The 18,120-nt window shown below is 38.1% G+C and overlaps 1 protein-coding gene across 2 annotated transcripts in view; it reads right to left on the bottom strand.

The window, feature by feature from the left end:
• The window catches only part of oxr1a (oxidation resistance 1a), a 92,485-nt gene extending 75,224 nt beyond the window's left edge, over positions 1-17,261 (bottom strand). For both annotated transcript variants that reach the window (XM_085917797.1, XM_085917796.1), the window contains exons 1-2: positions 17,114-17,261; positions 8,773-8,862 (exon numbers count right to left, since the gene is read on the bottom strand). In XM_085917797.1, the coding sequence (XP_085773923.1) occupies positions 8,773-8,789 (17 nt within the window). In that variant the 5' untranslated portion in view covers positions 8,790-8,862; positions 17,114-17,261. The remainder of the gene's footprint in view (positions 1-8,772; positions 8,863-17,113) is intronic.
• Positions 17,262-18,120: the final 859 nt, after the last annotated feature.

Consider the following 18,120-nt stretch of genomic DNA (forward strand, 5'->3'; position numbering starts at 1 on the left):
ACTAAATAATTTGGCTTCTTTCAATTGCATAGGAAATTTGCTTCGGTTAGCAAACATTTCTGATATAGAATGAGTTAGGTTTGTAAGTTTCTTCTGTAATTTGATGTTTGATCATTTACAATAATCAAGACTGAGTACATTCATAATGTAATAGATGATTAATAAGTTAAGGCCATCACCTATTAATGAGACCTACGGCTTATTAACCTTTACATAGTATTACCTAATCAGGAAATCAGGAAAATCCAAAACAAGTGGCAATTATTTGTTTTCCTTGCACAACACCTCATTAGCACGGTTGTACTGCATAGCAAGCTCAGATCATCTGTATTCACATCAAGTCTTAAGTAAAATAGGCTAATGAACTTTGTTCCTCTATTCTACAAAATAATTTATCTTGTGAAATATTTTTTCATGCCCATTGCATGCATAATGAACCGGATGCCAGTATGTTACCTAACCCTTGCTCCTTTCTTTTTTGATGAGTCACAAGCTCAACCTGAGGCAAGAGAGTAACTCAGAGTAGAGATACGTATGATTTGAATTCAGCAATACTCAAGAGGATGTAACATAAAAAGGATGGTTGATGGATGAAGATTCCCCTGTTCCATCACCTAGGAAATAAGTGGCACTTTAGTTTAATGTTTAATAACACATTATACATTAAATACTGGATTGTCATTTAGTTTTGTGGGTCTCATTCACTAATGTGTAGAAATGTTCTTGCTCAGTGTGAAAGTTTAGCATACACATAAACGCACATCAGATTCATAACGTGCGTACCTGCCAGTTTTCTTATCACCACTGTGAAACAGGATTCATTTGAAATGATGGGCTCACGTCTGCGAGCTGAATTCTGCATAAACCACACAGTATTTACCCAAGCACCTTCGTAAACTAATCTATGGAGGTTTTAAGTTGAGAGATGCCCCTAAAACCTTTTAAATTTACTTAATCTTGAACCTGTTTTCTTAGAGTTTGTATCATTGGAAAGCTTGCTAAACACAGACACCAACAACATATAAAAATGATGTTAATGAGGCTGATTGTTGTGAAAATGTAATTTCTGTCTTACCTTTCTCATAAATCTTTGAAAATGAGGAGCACTGCTGCTCCTTGTTACAGCATTTTTGTCTACAAGATTTAGTTAATCCTCTAAATCTAACACTTAGACAAGACCATCTCATTACACTTGTTCAATCCGTACGGTATAACAGCATTTTGCACCAAAAATTATGCCACCCCTATTGCCTGCAGTGCTGAGATAAAGTTTGACATTTGTGCTTGGGACGCAAAACTGACATCATTCCAGCAACTTGTATCAATTAATGCTGATGAGTTTGTTTGAAAAACTAATTTCTTACTGGTTTGGAAACCTGGCGCCTCGTAAAGCAGCTGATCTCACATTGTGTTATGTACCTCTCTAGAATTACAGTACAAGTGTGTGACCTTGCCCTTTTTATAGCATCCTCAGGTTATACATGTATTTCCTTGATATACTGTAACCAAAACAAGTTAAGGGAAAGCCCACTACACACTGCAATTTACATACCAGTAATCTGCATCACAGTGGTTTAATGTACACGTTAGAGTGATCATTATTAGACAAATGTGAAGGATGTGTCAATGAATTATTAAAAAGGTAGTCTCTCAGCTGGACTTACTGTACATACATCAATCATTGCTGACAAAGGCTATTATTTCAATGTGGCAATCAATTATTTACTGGAAGGTTTAAGTATCTATAGCTGCTATACGCTAGATACGTACACACGTACATACATACATAAATACATGCATTTTTTTTTACAATTATTTCACAGTTGCACATCTCTCATTCTTAAAAGAAATAACATGTGGGTGTCCCAATACTTATGGCTCTGACTGCAAAATTACCACAAAGCTGACATTCAATAAGTGACTCAACTTTACTTATATGGCGCTTTCACAACAAGAGCCACAGTGGTAACAAAGTGCTGCATGCAAAACATGAATTAATAATACTACGACTAATACTACTACTAATAATACAATCTTGAAAACTAAACATAATCTTCAATGAGACAATTACAGTAGTTCCTAGGAAAAACAAATCTCACCTGATGAATGGGTTGTGTTTCGATCTCCTGTCAGACTTTTGCTTTCATCACTTTGTCAATGTTTGTCTGTCACGTCATAGCTACAGGGGTGCCTGCTCCTGAATCATGCTGATAAATTGGTCTTCACTTTCGACCATCTGGGGGGCCATGTCGACAATATCCGTGTGATGAAATGTAAACAAGGCAGAAAATGACCACAACCTGCAAGTGTCATCCTTCCATGGTTGCTTTTGGGGGGATTTTGTTTTTGCTTTTATGGCCAAATACTGCTTTGAACAGGAGTGCATGAAACTATTTTAGCAAATAAAAATAGGAGGCTTAAATATTCTGCTATGAACTGACAAATGTATAAATGTTCTGGACAATGGTATATAATCTTATATAATGGCATATAATAATCTTAATTGAATTTTGATTAATTGCACACCCTTGATGCATGTGGAAAAAAGTGGTTGAACCTGCAATAGTTGGTTAAAACTAACTAAGTATCTGATCGAAAGTAATGTCATTTTGTGATTTGAAGGGGTGACAGTAAATTACCATGCTTAACAAAGAGCCAACCACCCCGAGGAGCTCTCCCTTTACTTCAGTCGCTTTCAGGCCACGGCTGTTTGCATGACATAATACTGTGGCGAGGCAGAGGAATACATAAAGAAAGAAAAAACGAGCAAAACTGCCGTTTACTTGTTTTGCTGTATCTCCATATTTTCATTGAACAGCATGTGAACCAAGAGATTAGGTTTGAACCTTTTTTTTGCAACTGTGTATAATTTTGGGATTAAACCATAATGTTGCTTTAAGAACCATAGGTGTTAATTTGTCTCTTCCCGTATTGTTGATTTTTTTCTGTTTCCCTCTAGTTGAAAAGCATTTATCCTCTGGATGACATTGAGAACTGCTACCGCTCCTGGTGTTTCAAACTGAGTAATGAAATAAAACGCGAATTTAACTCTTTTTCAGTGTTCACTCTAGGGTCAGACATCTCCCAGGGCACCAGCTGCTGCTCCTGCATGAGCTCTAAACCATCAATCAAACAGAAGGAGGAGAGAAGAGAAGCGAATGAACCAAAAGGAGACACAGGAAGAGAACTTCAGTGTCAGGCTTAGCTGAAGAGCATTGTCCAAATAAAAAAAAAAAAGAGGACAAAGGTTAACTGTAATTAAATGTATCGATGTAGTATGTGAAAGAACACGTGAAGATGTGTACAAGTCATACAAACACACCGACTGCTGTTCATCAAAAGAAACTCACGATAAAATGCAAATATTTTCCACAAGAAATTGGACATTTATATGTTGGCCATTTTGCTATATTGTTATTTTTTGTGCACCGTGATATTGCAATTTTTATAACAAACATTCCTAATTGTAAAATTATCATTGGCCACAGGATATGGAGCAGTGTTATTAAAGTGCTAGTTCTACTATTTAAAATGTTTTTTTAATCCCTTGACTGACCTAAATTCTTTTGAGTGTCCCAGTTTACTGAGAAACATGCTCTTGTAACACATTTTAGTTAAATTCAATACAAACAAACAAATTAGCCACCCAATACTACCAAGTCTATTTCTATTCTCCATGCAATCAGTAAATGAGACAAACCAATATTTGTCATGGTCTCAATTGTTGATGTTAACGTTAGCGCTGGTCTCCATGTTCGCTGCAATGTGTGACTTGAAGTGCTTCAGAGATAAGCCTAGTATTTATGCACAATTTTTACGCTGTCTCCACTATTCTAACAGGAACTGTTTTTTTTCCCCCTATTCTAATGCTCTTTCAATCCAGCATGACACGCAATGTGGTCTCCTCTTTATTAGAGTGCCAGGAACTAGGACACGGCGAAAAATGGGAGTATTTGGAGTACAGCAAATAAAAGTGAATGCAGAAATGTCATTAAAAGCATTTTGTAAATGTATAAATAGGTATGAATACAATTATTATATGAAACAGAAACATGATGGCGTCGGCCTATATTTTTTTTCAATAATTAATAAAATGAACTTTAGATCAATTTCAGAGAGAATGAAATTATTATTGACAATAACTGACATACATTGACTAACAGCTCTAAGATTGAGCCAAAATGAATGTAAAATCAGTAGTTACTCAACTACTGAGATAAGGATTTTAATGGCGAACGCACTAATCTGACCAAGAGTGTTACACACAAACTCTGCATATGTCATTTTGTGGCTTAAGAGATTGAAGTGAGAGGGATGAACAATAATGTAAAACCGATTAGAGGTGACCATTTAAAAACCCTGTCAGGAGCTTCAGAGAAAATAACAGCATACTTTAGAGCAGTTTCAAAAATAAATCTTGACCATGGCTTAGAGGCGCTTTCACAAATTTCACTTGTTGACTCTGAACTGCCTTACAATGACCTAATGTGTGATGCAATACATTTCGACTTGTAACTGGTTCCTGGGGGTAGGTAGAGCTGTTTTCCACCACTAACGTAATCCCACTTCAAGCTTGTTCGTGTATAACGAAAAGCCAGTGGTTTTTAACCTTGTAGAAGGTACCGGACCCCATCGGTTTCATATACGCATTCACCGAACCCCTCTTGAGTGAAAAAAATAAATATATATATATTCTTTTTTTCTTCAAATTCAAGACATTGATTTTTTTTACTGATGCACAAAATGAGTTGTGCATGACCATCACCTTGTTCAAAGAATAAAACCAACATAATGCATGAACTCAGCAAATCAGTGTGACCTCTGCTGCTGCCTTTGCGAGACCAGTTCAGATATGCTTTATCACGAATTTATAAACCAGGTGTGTTGCTAACCAGTGCTCCACCGGTCCACCTGTTCTGAACTATTCAATTTTAAAACGTCCATCCATTCTTCATCCAAACTGCTTTGTCTACAAAAAGATTGTGTTTGGCCTGGAGCCTATTCCATTACGTTGTCTCATTGGGTCACTTTGGGGACGCATATGTTCACGACCTAACGGGCTGAGGTCACATTTAATATGGAATGTAAACATTTACAAACAAATATTTGGATGTCACCAAAAATTCTGAATTGAATCATTAAGACCTGAGGTGTGAATGTAGCCTTAGAAACGTGTTCAGTCTTGGATCATGACTAAGCTGTGGCATCAGCATGCACCATGTCAGCAGAAAATACGTTGTTCCTTGCTTTACTGCAGGGTTTTACATCCTGAGGCTAACGCTGTCACTTGCTATTTTTTTTAACTGTCTCATCAAAATCTAGCTTGCACAGCGGATCTTTCTGTGACGTAGTGCAAACTAACAGAAGCAGCAAAAGTAATTACAGTATATTAAACATTGTTTATGTCCAAAAGTGATTGTCATCATAAATGACTTAAAGTAATGGAGCAAAGAAATGAACAGCTCATAGCACAAGGTCAATTCGATTATGCTGTTGTTTGTTCAACAAACTGTTAACTCTGTTCTGCTATTCCATTTAAAACATTGATATAGTCAGGTTAGTATGTTTTCCAATTTTGTCATCAACAGTATAACAAAAACACCAGTAAAATAATTAACATAATTTCCACGTTTATTTTACACAACAGATGAGGACAGCCACTCACAAACTATGGAAGGTCAGCCCAAAGGAGTCAGTGTACTGCGTTGGTGTGACAGCTTGTTAATAATGATTGGATCAGCAGGCCTTTGCAGGGGGTTAACACTTCCCAGCATGCACTTTGGTCCCCAGAAATCACTTGCTTCCCTCCGTATACATAAGTAATCAAGTGCAAAGCCCCTTGATGTCAATCATCAGCTGAGAGATAGAAGCAGTTAGATATACAAGGATTTTATATAAAGACTGTGACAAGTATGGGGTCAATGTCAGGGCTGATAGTTTGTTAAGGCTCTTATTACTAAATGTCATTATAAGTTTGAATAGTATGACCATTATACGCACATGAGCTAATGTGCAGTTACAATATGTCATATACATACTGTACATGTCATGACGGTGCAAGACTATGTCAAGGACATCATAAATATTGTGTAGTGAAACACAACAGGGTTTGTCTTTGTTTGCACGAGTCAGCCAATTTGGAAGACACTTGACCAATATTATGTGAGGTGTTGGACCGTGTATGCTTCTTGTGAACAAGAATGACATCTTGTGTATTTAAAACAGACACCTTCCTTAGCCATGTAGTCCGCTCGCTTAATGCTGATGCTCTTAGCAGCTATAACATGTCGCTTTAACACCGAGAAAGTGATTGAACCAAAGCTGTGCAGCAACATATGTCGACCAAAAATATAACAGTACTCGCAGTCATCCATGACCCATTAGCCTCTGCAAAGAAACAGGGATGAGAAATCCAGGTCCAGAAAGTAAAAACCCTGCCACACTTTGACTTTGCTTCTACTCAACCAACAGGCAAACAGCACATGAGACAGACTAAAATGGGCAGAGACAGTTGATATTGTAAGTTGTGTGTCATTGATATGTTTGAACGAGAACATGTTATCCAGGATGACATCTATGGCCTCTCCCTGAGGTAAGGGGCGTAATGCAGGATTGTCAATATGGAGGTAAAACTGTAAAAGTACCAATGTCTATCTAAGTGTCATGTGCCAAACAATGGAATTGGGTATGGTATCCGGGGAATGTGTCCATGGGTAACTAAGCAATACGATAAGGCCTAAAATAGAACCTTGAGGGACACCGAGACTAATATAAAAACTGAGTGCAGTCAGAGAGATAGGAAAGGAACCATGAGAGTAAGGTCCCTGTGATGCCAACATCAACTCGTCTAGCAAGAAGGATGTGGTGCGAAATAGTGTCAAAAGCCTTACTTGGATCCTAATATGATGAAAATGTTTCTATAGGGAGGGTCTTTTGAGAATCAGGATAATTGCAGCATTTTAAAAGTGGAGCTGACCGTGAGTGGGATAGCAATGGTTGTCAAAGGGAATAAAATGGCTAGACAGAGCTTTGGCTAATAGATTCTGAAAGCTTGTCCTCAATTAGTTGACTCAACAGTCCTTAAAACCAAATCAGATTTGAATATTTTGCAAGTTGTGTGTTTGCAGCCTAAGTTCACTTAGTAAATCCCTCAAATTTTATTTGATGAATAATCAAAAATCACAGCTATGGCGGCATCACTTCATAAATGTTCCAGAATAAAAGAGTCTGTTTAACAGCACTCCAGTTGCATTTTAATGAGCACATTTAGGGACAAACAAGCTGTGGAAATGCTGCACTCTCCAATTTTGTTCATTAGCGCGAAAGAGATTATGTTGGAGGGTTTAAGACGGTCTGAAGCACAAAGAAATTATACTTTGAAATATCTATGCTTTTGCAGAAACCTTCGTTCCAATCAAATTCTAACATAATTTGCTATGTTCAGATTAAATTTTAATGGAACTTTTAATTACACTCCTGCGTTGTATACAAATGCTTGATATGGCCTGTGGGAATCCATGAGGGAAACCGATATTAAGAATTCACAAATAAAGCAACAACAAGAAAGAGCAACCTCTGCCAGTTACACAGATTTTCTCCACCACATTACGATTCAATCAGCACTTTAGAAGAAGAAAAATAAGTATTTTCGTATTCAGCAAAAAAGCGAGCGTCATTTAGCGGCTGTGAGTTTCCAGATAGCAACCTATTATAGTCATTTTGAGCATATCCGTGTCATCTGCTATGCTGACACAGCTCCCACAAGACAAAGTGCTGGCTTGGTTTAATCATCTTCTCACCCACAGTATGATGATCACACACTGTGGGGAGACAGGTGGACGCTGGATGCAGCATTGTGATGGCACTCAGACTTCATTACCACATTTTTTTTCTTCTTTCTGACATGTAATCATGTGAACTACCAATACCAATGATTGCATTACTCGCTCACAGCAGTATTTCTCCACGAAAGGGCAGAATATGTTTGACCCGTTTTGCTTTTCTGACGATATACAAAAAAGCTAGACCAGGATATTGGCAACTAGTATTTCTGAAGCCAAGTATCTATTTGGACTAGAAGAACCTGAGGCAGATTAGGCCTTAACATTAGGAGTCCATGGAGCAAACTCTATCAGCACTTTTACTGGTTAATTGGCAGGCATACTGAAATGTAACTTGAAGCGCAATGATTTTGCATTCATTTAAATTCTTTGCATTTTACTGCATTCCTTGAAAACTGATTATACCATCAGATGTTTTAAAATTATATTTTTCTACTGGATAGTTGTGTCTTTATTTCATTTTTTCTTTGAACAATACCTACATACATTTCGTCCATATCGACCAGTGCTTAGATCACATATATTGTATGGCTTTGTTGAAAGTGTTTTCTTCATACAAGGTGCGGTTTTCGTGCATAGAGTAAATGAAACATTAACTGCTGTTTTTGTTTACAACACACATTCAGAGTGAATTTTACACACAAATAACTCTTGATGGTAAAAGGGTTCAGACCCATGAACAGAAACTATCCAGAAATGATTTATTCATGTATGCTACCACGAGATGGATTAAAAATAGAAAATAACAGACAAGGAATCAGGGCCATAACTGGACTTAGAAAAGATGCCCAAATGATGCATTTATACAAAACTAAAGGATTATTGCATGCAAATCTTATGTATGCACTTTGGATTAAGTCACCAAGTCTCTACTTAATCTCAATTCAATTGGTCTGCTTTACCCATGTAAGAAAAATGACATCGTGCTGACCTTTTGGTGCTGAACATGATGCCAGTAGTGTCTTCCTTCTCTTTCTCTGAGTTTTCAAGGTGGTCCACAGTTGAAATTATCGTTTCAAACCTGCAGGACACACACACGCACACACACACACACGCAGACACATGGGAGAGAAAAATATAGCAGTGAGACTCTCAGCTCGACATCATACACAGACACATGGGAGAGAAGAATATAGTAGTGAGACGCTGAGTCGCCATTGTTTTTTTTCTGCACATGATTTCAGCAAACTCCATTAGCAGGTCTCCATCTGAGGTATCTTAATTGACTGGCCATAAGAGCAGGCTCACATATACGTATGTATGTAGAACCATGATATTGCAGCAGTAGCCGAGACAGCACTTTGTCACAACAGCAGCCATGATGAACAAAATGTGTTCAATTGCTAGTCAAGAATCAAATGAGCAATATTAAAATATATCTGCATGTGTCTGTGTCATGCATGCCAATAAGTGGCACAGTCTTTAAAACTATGAACCCCTGTGCTCTACCTCTAACTCTATAATAGCCATCAGGTAGAAGGGGCTCTTTTATGTAAAGGTTATCAGAGACTGGAGATGAGAAGCTAGAGTAAAAGAAGACAGGATTCAATAATTAATGGAGAGGTCTACACAGGCCTCACTTCTCACCTTCTCCTGTCTATAATGAGATGAGTAGATGGCCAGAGGGAAGGAAAGGAGAATTTGGGTGATTAAAGTGCCCCGGCTCAGACCCATCTAACTTCATCTCAACATTGGATGCACAAGCCTGCACGAGCGTACACATTAACTGAATTACAACACATAGCGTATAGTGTTTCAATATTGTTTCACACAGACTGGGATCAGAAGACTGAAGGCAAAAGGCTAACAAAGGAGCTTGGCATTGAACATTTGACAAGGAAACTGCATGTGAACAGACAAAGACATACGTAAGATTGGCAACAGTGATTATTCACAATAGAAACAAGGCTTGCTTGTAATATTAGTAAAAAGATACATAAATAGAGCCATCTATTAAAAGGTCTTATTCTGATACTGCAGTGTTTTATGTTATGATGTATAAACAATAATTCATAGCACAATTAGTAGGATTAGGTATTTTGAAGCCAAACTCCCTCATAAAAAAAGAAAGTACCATTGTATATCATACTAAGACAGTAATAAGAACACGTGAATGAGATATGATCTTGCTATAAAAATAATGTCGGTACAAGTAAAATAAGTTAGTGTTACAATTTTACAAGTCATTAAACTGTGTTTTTTATTCAATTTTAATAAAGCATCATAGCCTAATATATAGATATAATTCACACACAAAAAGTAGAGAAACAGTTTTCCGAAACCAGAACACAAAGTGCTTTACAGAACCAAGGTGGGTTCCCTCATTCGTGTTTCCTTCCAAGTGTCATTTAAAAACATAAAAATGCTTTTGAAAGCTGTTACACTCATTATGCTCAAACCAAAGTAATGTAAGCACTTCAACACCTAACTTGAAGGCCATTTTAAACATTCAAGTGCTTTAGGGAAGTAATTCCGGGGTAAGGAACAACAGTACTGGAAGTGAGGTGGATTTAAGTGCTGCAATGACCCTATTCAAATGCCAAATATTCACTCTTTCCAATTTTGGGTTGCGCCAAGCAGAAGACGGTATATTGCCACAAGAGCCTGCCTCAATGTATGAACAATGTGCAGTTTCCTTGAAGGAAATCTTTTTGTACTTCAAGTTTCATGTTGTTGAACACAGAGCTGCGAATTCCATAACTCACATTGTATTGTCTGCACTAAACAGTGTGATTTGATGAAATAATAAAAGCAATTTGTGCAGAGATTGCTCAATACAGCAGCAGACATTCTCAATAAAATGAGCATTATTTTTGGTTGTGACAGTGCATTTGGGATTGAAGCATTAACTGCAAGGGAAACCCCCCCCCCGTCCTTTTATTTGAAACATCAGTCTGTATGAAGAATTTATGTCAATTTTATCACCCACTGCTTTTGGAGCACATCTATAACCTCAGTCTTTCTTCTGCCTATAGTCTCTTTTTAGGAATTTTTGAATCTGGTAGAATCTTTTGATTGAGGTTTATCAGCACAGTTAAACCAAAACAATGCTCCGGTGGTCATGTGGTTCTGGATTGGACCTTGTCGACTTCCATCTGTATGGCAAAACAATCTTGTTTGAGGATGTTTTTCCTGCCGAGCTTCATTAAGCAAGCCTTGTGTTTCTGTTTAATTGTCTCGAGGCATGCAGCACATGCTGACAGACCCCATCAGCATTCAAGCATATAATGGATGGAGGGAAATCACTTCGACAAACAGAGGGACAGTAGGTAGGGTGCTTCTGCTGGAACCTGCCACCGGTAAACCATCAATGACACGGTGCTGGTGAGTTCAGGCCTAACACAAAGCAGATTTAAGATGAAGGCTGCCTGAGTGATTTCACATCGGAATAAGATGAGCCTAGCAGGTGGGAATAATGAGTGCACACATGCATGTGCACACACACGTGCACACAAACTATATTGCATTTTATTTTTCATCCCAGCAAGATTTTCAATATTTATTCGCCGCCACTGAGTTTGTGAATGACAAACAAGAGAAGGAGATATCTGCTGATCTGTTTGCTGGAATGGATCCAAACTCTGAGCTAGAGAAGGGGAGTTATTGATCAGGGGCCAGATTAGCAGTGCAAGGCAAGGCAAGAAAACATAAAACGGAGCAGGTCATGGTCGGTAAAGCTGGAGTACTATTTTTAGAGAGAAAAAGCGTTCCTTCCCCATTGGCATCCATAACAATGAAACCATGTGTATTTTCTTTCTGAAAAATGAACATCTGAGGGATTACTTTAAAGATAAACCTGTCACTTCACTAAAAAATAAAATGACTAAAAAGCCCTTAAAAGTATCATTCACAAATTGTCATCATATAGGGGTGATGAAATTGAAGTTCTAAACTAACAAAAACAATGATGCTACAGTGCTTGTGGATAAATGTTTCATCAACTGCAAAGAAATAATACGTTGCTCATTGAATACAAATAAACCTCAAAGAACTAAAGAGGAAAATTAAGTCTGTGGGTGTTTTTAATGTAGCCAAAAATTCTGTGCACATTCAGCAACTGCAGTGGCATTTCAATCTGTGCAGCGCTGCAGTAATATGACTCATCTGCTCTCCCCGAGTGTCCCCGTGGTCTGTCCTTTGTCAGCACCTACCCATTGTTTACATCTGCCTTCAGTCGCTCATCTCCTCTTTCTCTACTATTAATGTCCTCGCCTATGGCAAATACAAAGCCCAGTTGCGACTGCTTCTGCACTAATAGGGGTCAGGTTAGCCCGAAAGGAAATGTAAAGCCATTTTGAAAATATTCCGTCAATTACTGGACATGGACTACACACTGTTGGACCAATATTTACATATGATACATGTTTTTCTTGTAAGTGGCATCTTATCTACTATTCTTGTATATACTATATGTATATATGGTACCTATATATGTATACATAGATATATAGTGTATGTCAGCCATCCATGTGGGAAAATAAAGGAAACATTTGGCATTCAGGTGGTGGATGGATTCTAGCAGGAGGTGTGTTGACGTAGGTCAAGCCCTTCTTCAAGTTGCTCCAAATACCGCACCTTAGCCTTGACGTTAAGCTTGTTGCAATATTATCTCACTACGTTCTCCTTTAAGAGGTATAATCCATGCATTTTTTTCTAGTTATTACAAGAAGGTTTGAAGTTTGTCAAAGATGTGAAAGTGTAGACAAAACAAGAAATGCTCAATTTCAATTAAAACTCTGACTGTAAAACAGACTATAGCCACCATAAAAAATGAATCAGAATCAGAATGGGCTTTATTGGCCAGGTTTTTGCATGCCAAACAAGGAATTTGACTCAGGTTGATCTCAGCCTCTGTACAACATTTAAAGGACTAACAACAACATGAGTTGATGAGTTACTGTAAACCAACATTGTTTTCCTTCCATCTTGTTTTGAAATATTGACTTCTTTAAGCTGAGCACGTATTTGTTTCCTTTTGCGTGGAGTTTGCATTTCATGATGCAGGCAAGGGAATCAACCTCCAGCATCCAGTAGCTCATGGCAAGGTATCCGAGGGAGCTGGGACACTGTCACATCATGTTATAAGACAAGTGGGTTGGGGACTTTTCTCTGCTGAGTCTTTTTTAACACGGTAATAGGCTGACAGAAGCAAATGCCTGAGGAATGTCGAAAAAAATAAATAAACTTGCCTTTGCTTCGGCTTTTAAGCACTGTCCTAGAGTGGAACCAAAGGCATACATCCAAAACAAAACATCAGAGATGTTGAACGATGCCAACAGCATTGCCCTCCTCTCTTTCGAAATACAAATCATCAGGGGGGACTCTTTAATTGTCACGTCATCACTCAAATTGCAGAGACGTGTACATAAGCCGCCTTAGCGAGTTGACAGCTCCATGACTTGTTTCTTCCTCATTATTTCTCTAAATCGTGTCGGCTAATAGACGCCGTCCCCAAATATGACAAAAATTGAGTTCACTAACTAAGCAGAACAACTCAAACAGAAAACAAAGATTTTCAAGTATTCATATCTGTATTTGATATACCACTCAGAGGACAGAAACCACCCAAACAAAGCATTCTAGAGCAGAGATAGTGACATGATGTTTAACGATTTTCAAGCCTCCTTTTGCATTGTGGGATTTTTTATGTTTTAATCATTTAAACTTTGGTGGGTAACAACACTCTCCTCTGTGGTGTGTCAAATTTAGAAGACAATTTACAGGGACTATTCAATTCTTTTCATCTGTTGCAACATTTAATTCTAGTCAGATTCGTGTTCAACAAACCAGAGGGAAGGGCAGTTTGGTATTCTGCTGATGGGAGGGGGAGGAGACATGAGGAGGGTCACTGGACTGGGTTGCCGAGGCTTAGCATGGCAAATCCTCAATAATCCTCCTACGAGTTCCATGGCTACATCTACTGCATGTAGGTAAAGCCAATACACACCAAGCTTGCTTCATAAAACACTGTAAATTCCAACTGCCACTTTTTCTCCCTCCACATACATACTTCACCTGTTCAGTATTTAAGAAGACAGCTGAAGATACTTTTCCTTCGTCATTCTCTTTTGAGATCTTTGTTAGTGCGATAACAGTGAGGGAGACAGAGCAGTGAAAACCAGAGAAAGGCGAACAAACCAATCATTCCACCGGGTATTAGTACACAAGAGAAGCCTGGGGGGAATCCCTTCAGTCTTACTTATACAATCACAGCCTCCTTTGAATACAATGAAAAATGTACGAAGGGGGGCCCTGTGGCGATCAACCAAAGTGATTCGAGCACTGTGCACATTAAGCCTCAAAACAGTGTTCCGGAATTCCTGCTAAATCTTTACCAACATTAAAGTGAGCCCTTAAAGCATAAGGGAAGGATGCATTTATTTACAGCAAAATTCTTGGGATCGTATAACAATAGAATACAGGTTAATGAATCACAGCACCGCAGCCCATTTTATGATCTTACTGCAGTCTTGTGGATTGAAGACCCTTCTTTTCCATCTTTCAATTTTGAGAGTTTATGATTTCCCATAAATCTGACACAATAACATAAAATACTCAACTTGGACTGAAATACTGCCAAAATTGTTTTTTTTTATTGTTAGTACGAAGAATAATTGACTTGTTGCCTGGCAGGACTACTCTATTTTCTTCAAAGTACGATATGCTTTTGGAGGACATCAACTTTTTCAACTGGTTTAATATTGAACTCTTGTGGTTTGACCTCTCACAAAGGTTCCATCAGTGGTTGTGAGCAAAAACTGTCACCAAGAGAAATGATGTGGTTTATAAATAGCTCATTTCTGATAGATGTGGACTAACATGGGAATATTAAAACCTCAAAGTCATTAATTTGTCTTCATAGTGCAGCAGTGAGATTTTTTTTTTTTCAAATCCACATTTTCAGTCTGTGGTTCATTTGGGTCAGAGGAAACCACCCGATAGAAGTATCCAATTGCTCAAATACCAACCACTTTACAAGGAGGCATTTACAGCTAAATTAAATATATCATCTTTTTTTTGCATTCACAGATTGCAATCTTTTCATTTAAATACTTTGACACATTTTTGAATATCTCGTGCTACATGAATACTTAGTAGATTTCTTTTTTACACTGTAAATCAAACCTAAATTATGAGGTTCTTTTTTTCATTGTTGCAAACGAATTAGCATGTGCTGGCAATAATGCACTAGCGTGTCATAAATTGGCCACAGTCACAGGATTATTTTTTTAATTAAAATGACAATTATTTTATTGCCTAGCCCTACTTGAAAGAGGAAACGGCTTTACTATCATCTAATTAAATTAGTGTTTTTGTGTGCGCCATGTATGCATTGTCTTCTGTATGAACATTTGCAAAGTTTCATTAGCATTTATATCAATGCATCAATCAATTGGTAACAGCAAGCAATCACTCATGATGGCATTGTGAGAGATTAATGAATTCTAGCAGGACCATGGATAACATGACTATAAAATTTGTTGTTGTAGGTGTCCGGTGTCCGATGTGTGTGTGTGTGTGTGTGCACAAAACATCTACATATAAGCTGTTTATGATTAAAAAACACGGAGTGAAAGGACAACAACCCTGCTCTGATCTCAGTGCAACAACCTGATCATGCAGACCAGCACTGTATTTGTTTATTAGGATGTGCAATAAACACTTACTAAGCAGACAATGTAGGGGCTTCCCTCATCTTTCCGGTGCAATATACACCTTATGGGTCCATATCTGATTGTATTATGTAATGGTGGAATAAGTTTAGCAACATATGATTTCACAGCAGGGACCATTGAGCAGGCCCCGATGACTCAGTTCATTAAATCTTACTTCCTCTGAGCTTTCCAGTTGCTGAGGAGCAAAGTTTCTTCTCCCACATAAACAAATGCTAATTGCTATATGGAATTTAATAAAAAACTATGGAGACTGATGGTACATTTCCCTGACTTGTGCAGACAGCGTGGGTTCAGTTCCCACTCAGAGATGGTGTGAACGTAAGTGTGAATGGATGTCTGTCTGACTGGTGATGGATGGATGGATGGATGGATGGATGGATGGATGGATGGATGGATGGATGGATGGATGGATGGACAGATGAACGGACAGATGGATGGATGAGTGGATGGATGAATGGATGGATAAAAAATGATTCATTGCATGGTCAAATATTACGAAAAAGTGGCAACATACCGTAAAGCCCATTAAAAACTGGTATTTCAAACATTTTGCTGAAAAAATATTACAACACAAAATATAGCTACAACAGCTTAGTCTTCTTCAAGTGTGATCTATTAAACGTAGACAATGTTCTAGATGAATAGCTGACCGAAAAATATTGCAGCTAATGCTTCAAGCTGCTAGAGTATTTGATTTGAGTGTTTGATAAGATTAGGGATGCGGAAGCTATGAGGTTAATTAACAAAACAGTCACATCAAAATGAAAAGCATGCAATTAAAAAAAACACCTTTCCTCAAAATTTGGCCTGTTTGTTTTGTATTTCTTACAAAATATTTATCTATTTAGATATATATTCTTTTTTCTTTTTTTTTCGTAATATTGCCAACATCGATTTGCAAACATCCCACCATACTTTGTGGTATGGAAATGTCAAAGCCGCAGATTATGATACTAAATTCTATCAGTTGCACAAAATGATAAATTGGTCAAGTGTGTCTTTTTCTTTTATGATGGTTGAATATGCACCTGACTGAACGCATAATTGCCTCTTGAACATTTCTTGCGTACTGTACCAAAGATACAAAGATAATAGGAGGTTTAATTATATGTTTAGTTCTTAGATGCACTTCATTTCAGGCTGATGTAACGTCAATAAATATCCCAATAATATTGCTACATATAAGACCTTCCATCTATGGGGAAGTCTATTTTTTAATTTTTCTATTAATTTATTCATAACATCCGTTGTTGTTCATGCAACAAGATCATGCAAACTGATTATAAGACCTTCCATCTATGGAGAAGTTTATTTCTATTTCATTTATTTATAAAATCCGTTGTTGTTCATGCAACAAGATCATGCAAACTGATTTTTCCTTTTAAAGTAGAAACTAAATTTCATCAGGTGACGTCTGCATTCAGATATTTACAATCATTGAGGCTCGTGAGCTTCGGATCGGCTGCACGGAAACACAACACTTTGCAAACATGAAATCTTTATAAGGAAACCGGTGATGACAACACAAGCCAGCTGCAGAGCAGTTTGGGAGACAGCGAATAGCGCCGGTGCAGAGGAGGACTGTCAAGTACTTACTTTCAAAGCGAGATGAAGCGATCGTGGAAGAAACATCATCGGTGTCAGAAACGTTGTCTTCATCCGCCTAACATGCACACAACATAAACACACAACACGCGGAGTCATTTGACCTTCTACCAACAGAAAGTACCACCGGTGAGAAACGGGGGATAGGGGAGGAGCGGACCAAACCAAAAAGACGTCCTGGCAAGGAAGCAGGGAGATGTTGTCATCCCGGTACCATGCTGATGAATGTACTACAGGAAAATAATAATAATAATAATAATAATAATTTTGCATATTTTCCAACAAAATTATACATATATATATTTATTTTTTTATATAACAATGCTTATCTTGAATTTGTATGCACTGGCAAGTATACATAGCAAGCCATTTACAGTGGAACCTCGGTTTTCGAACATAATCCTTTCCAGAAGGCTGTAAAGAAGTGAATCATACGAATTCCGAATCATGGTTTCCGTTACAAATAATGGAAAAATAAAATTAATCCGTTCCAAGCAAAAAAAAAAAACCATCATTTTTTCATTTGCGCATTTTTGTCCGGTCGCACAACTGCAACGCAGCGCGTTCGCGCGTCACCAACCGCGCAACTGCACCGCGCTGGTCGCATTATTGTGACAGAGCAGCCGCTGAAATTTAGAAAATATTTTAAAAGGCCTGATGTACTTTCCAAATTTAAAGTGGACCTCAGTGCGCAGGAAGTTTAATTTTGTCCATTCGCGCAACTACAGCGCACTGCCGAACGCGCAACAATAGCGCGTCACCGACCGCGCAACTGCACCGCGCTGGTCGCATTACTGTGACAGCCGTCGCTGAAATTTAGAAAATATTTTGAAAGTCCTGATGTACTTTCCATAATTTAAGTGGACCTCAGTGCACAGGGAGCTTAATTTTGTCAGATCGCGCAACTGCAGCGCACCGCCGAACGCGCAACCATAGCGCGTCGCCTACCGCGCAACCGCAGCGCGCCTGGCGCTCACTGTCGCATTGCTTTAGGAGCG

Source organism: Syngnathus leptorhynchus, chromosome 8, assembly GCF_054491065.1.
Source record: "Syngnathus leptorhynchus isolate UIUO chromosome 8, UIUO_Slep, whole genome shotgun sequence".
NCBI classification, from domain to species: domain Eukaryota; kingdom Metazoa; phylum Chordata; class Actinopteri; order Syngnathiformes; family Syngnathidae; genus Syngnathus; species Syngnathus leptorhynchus.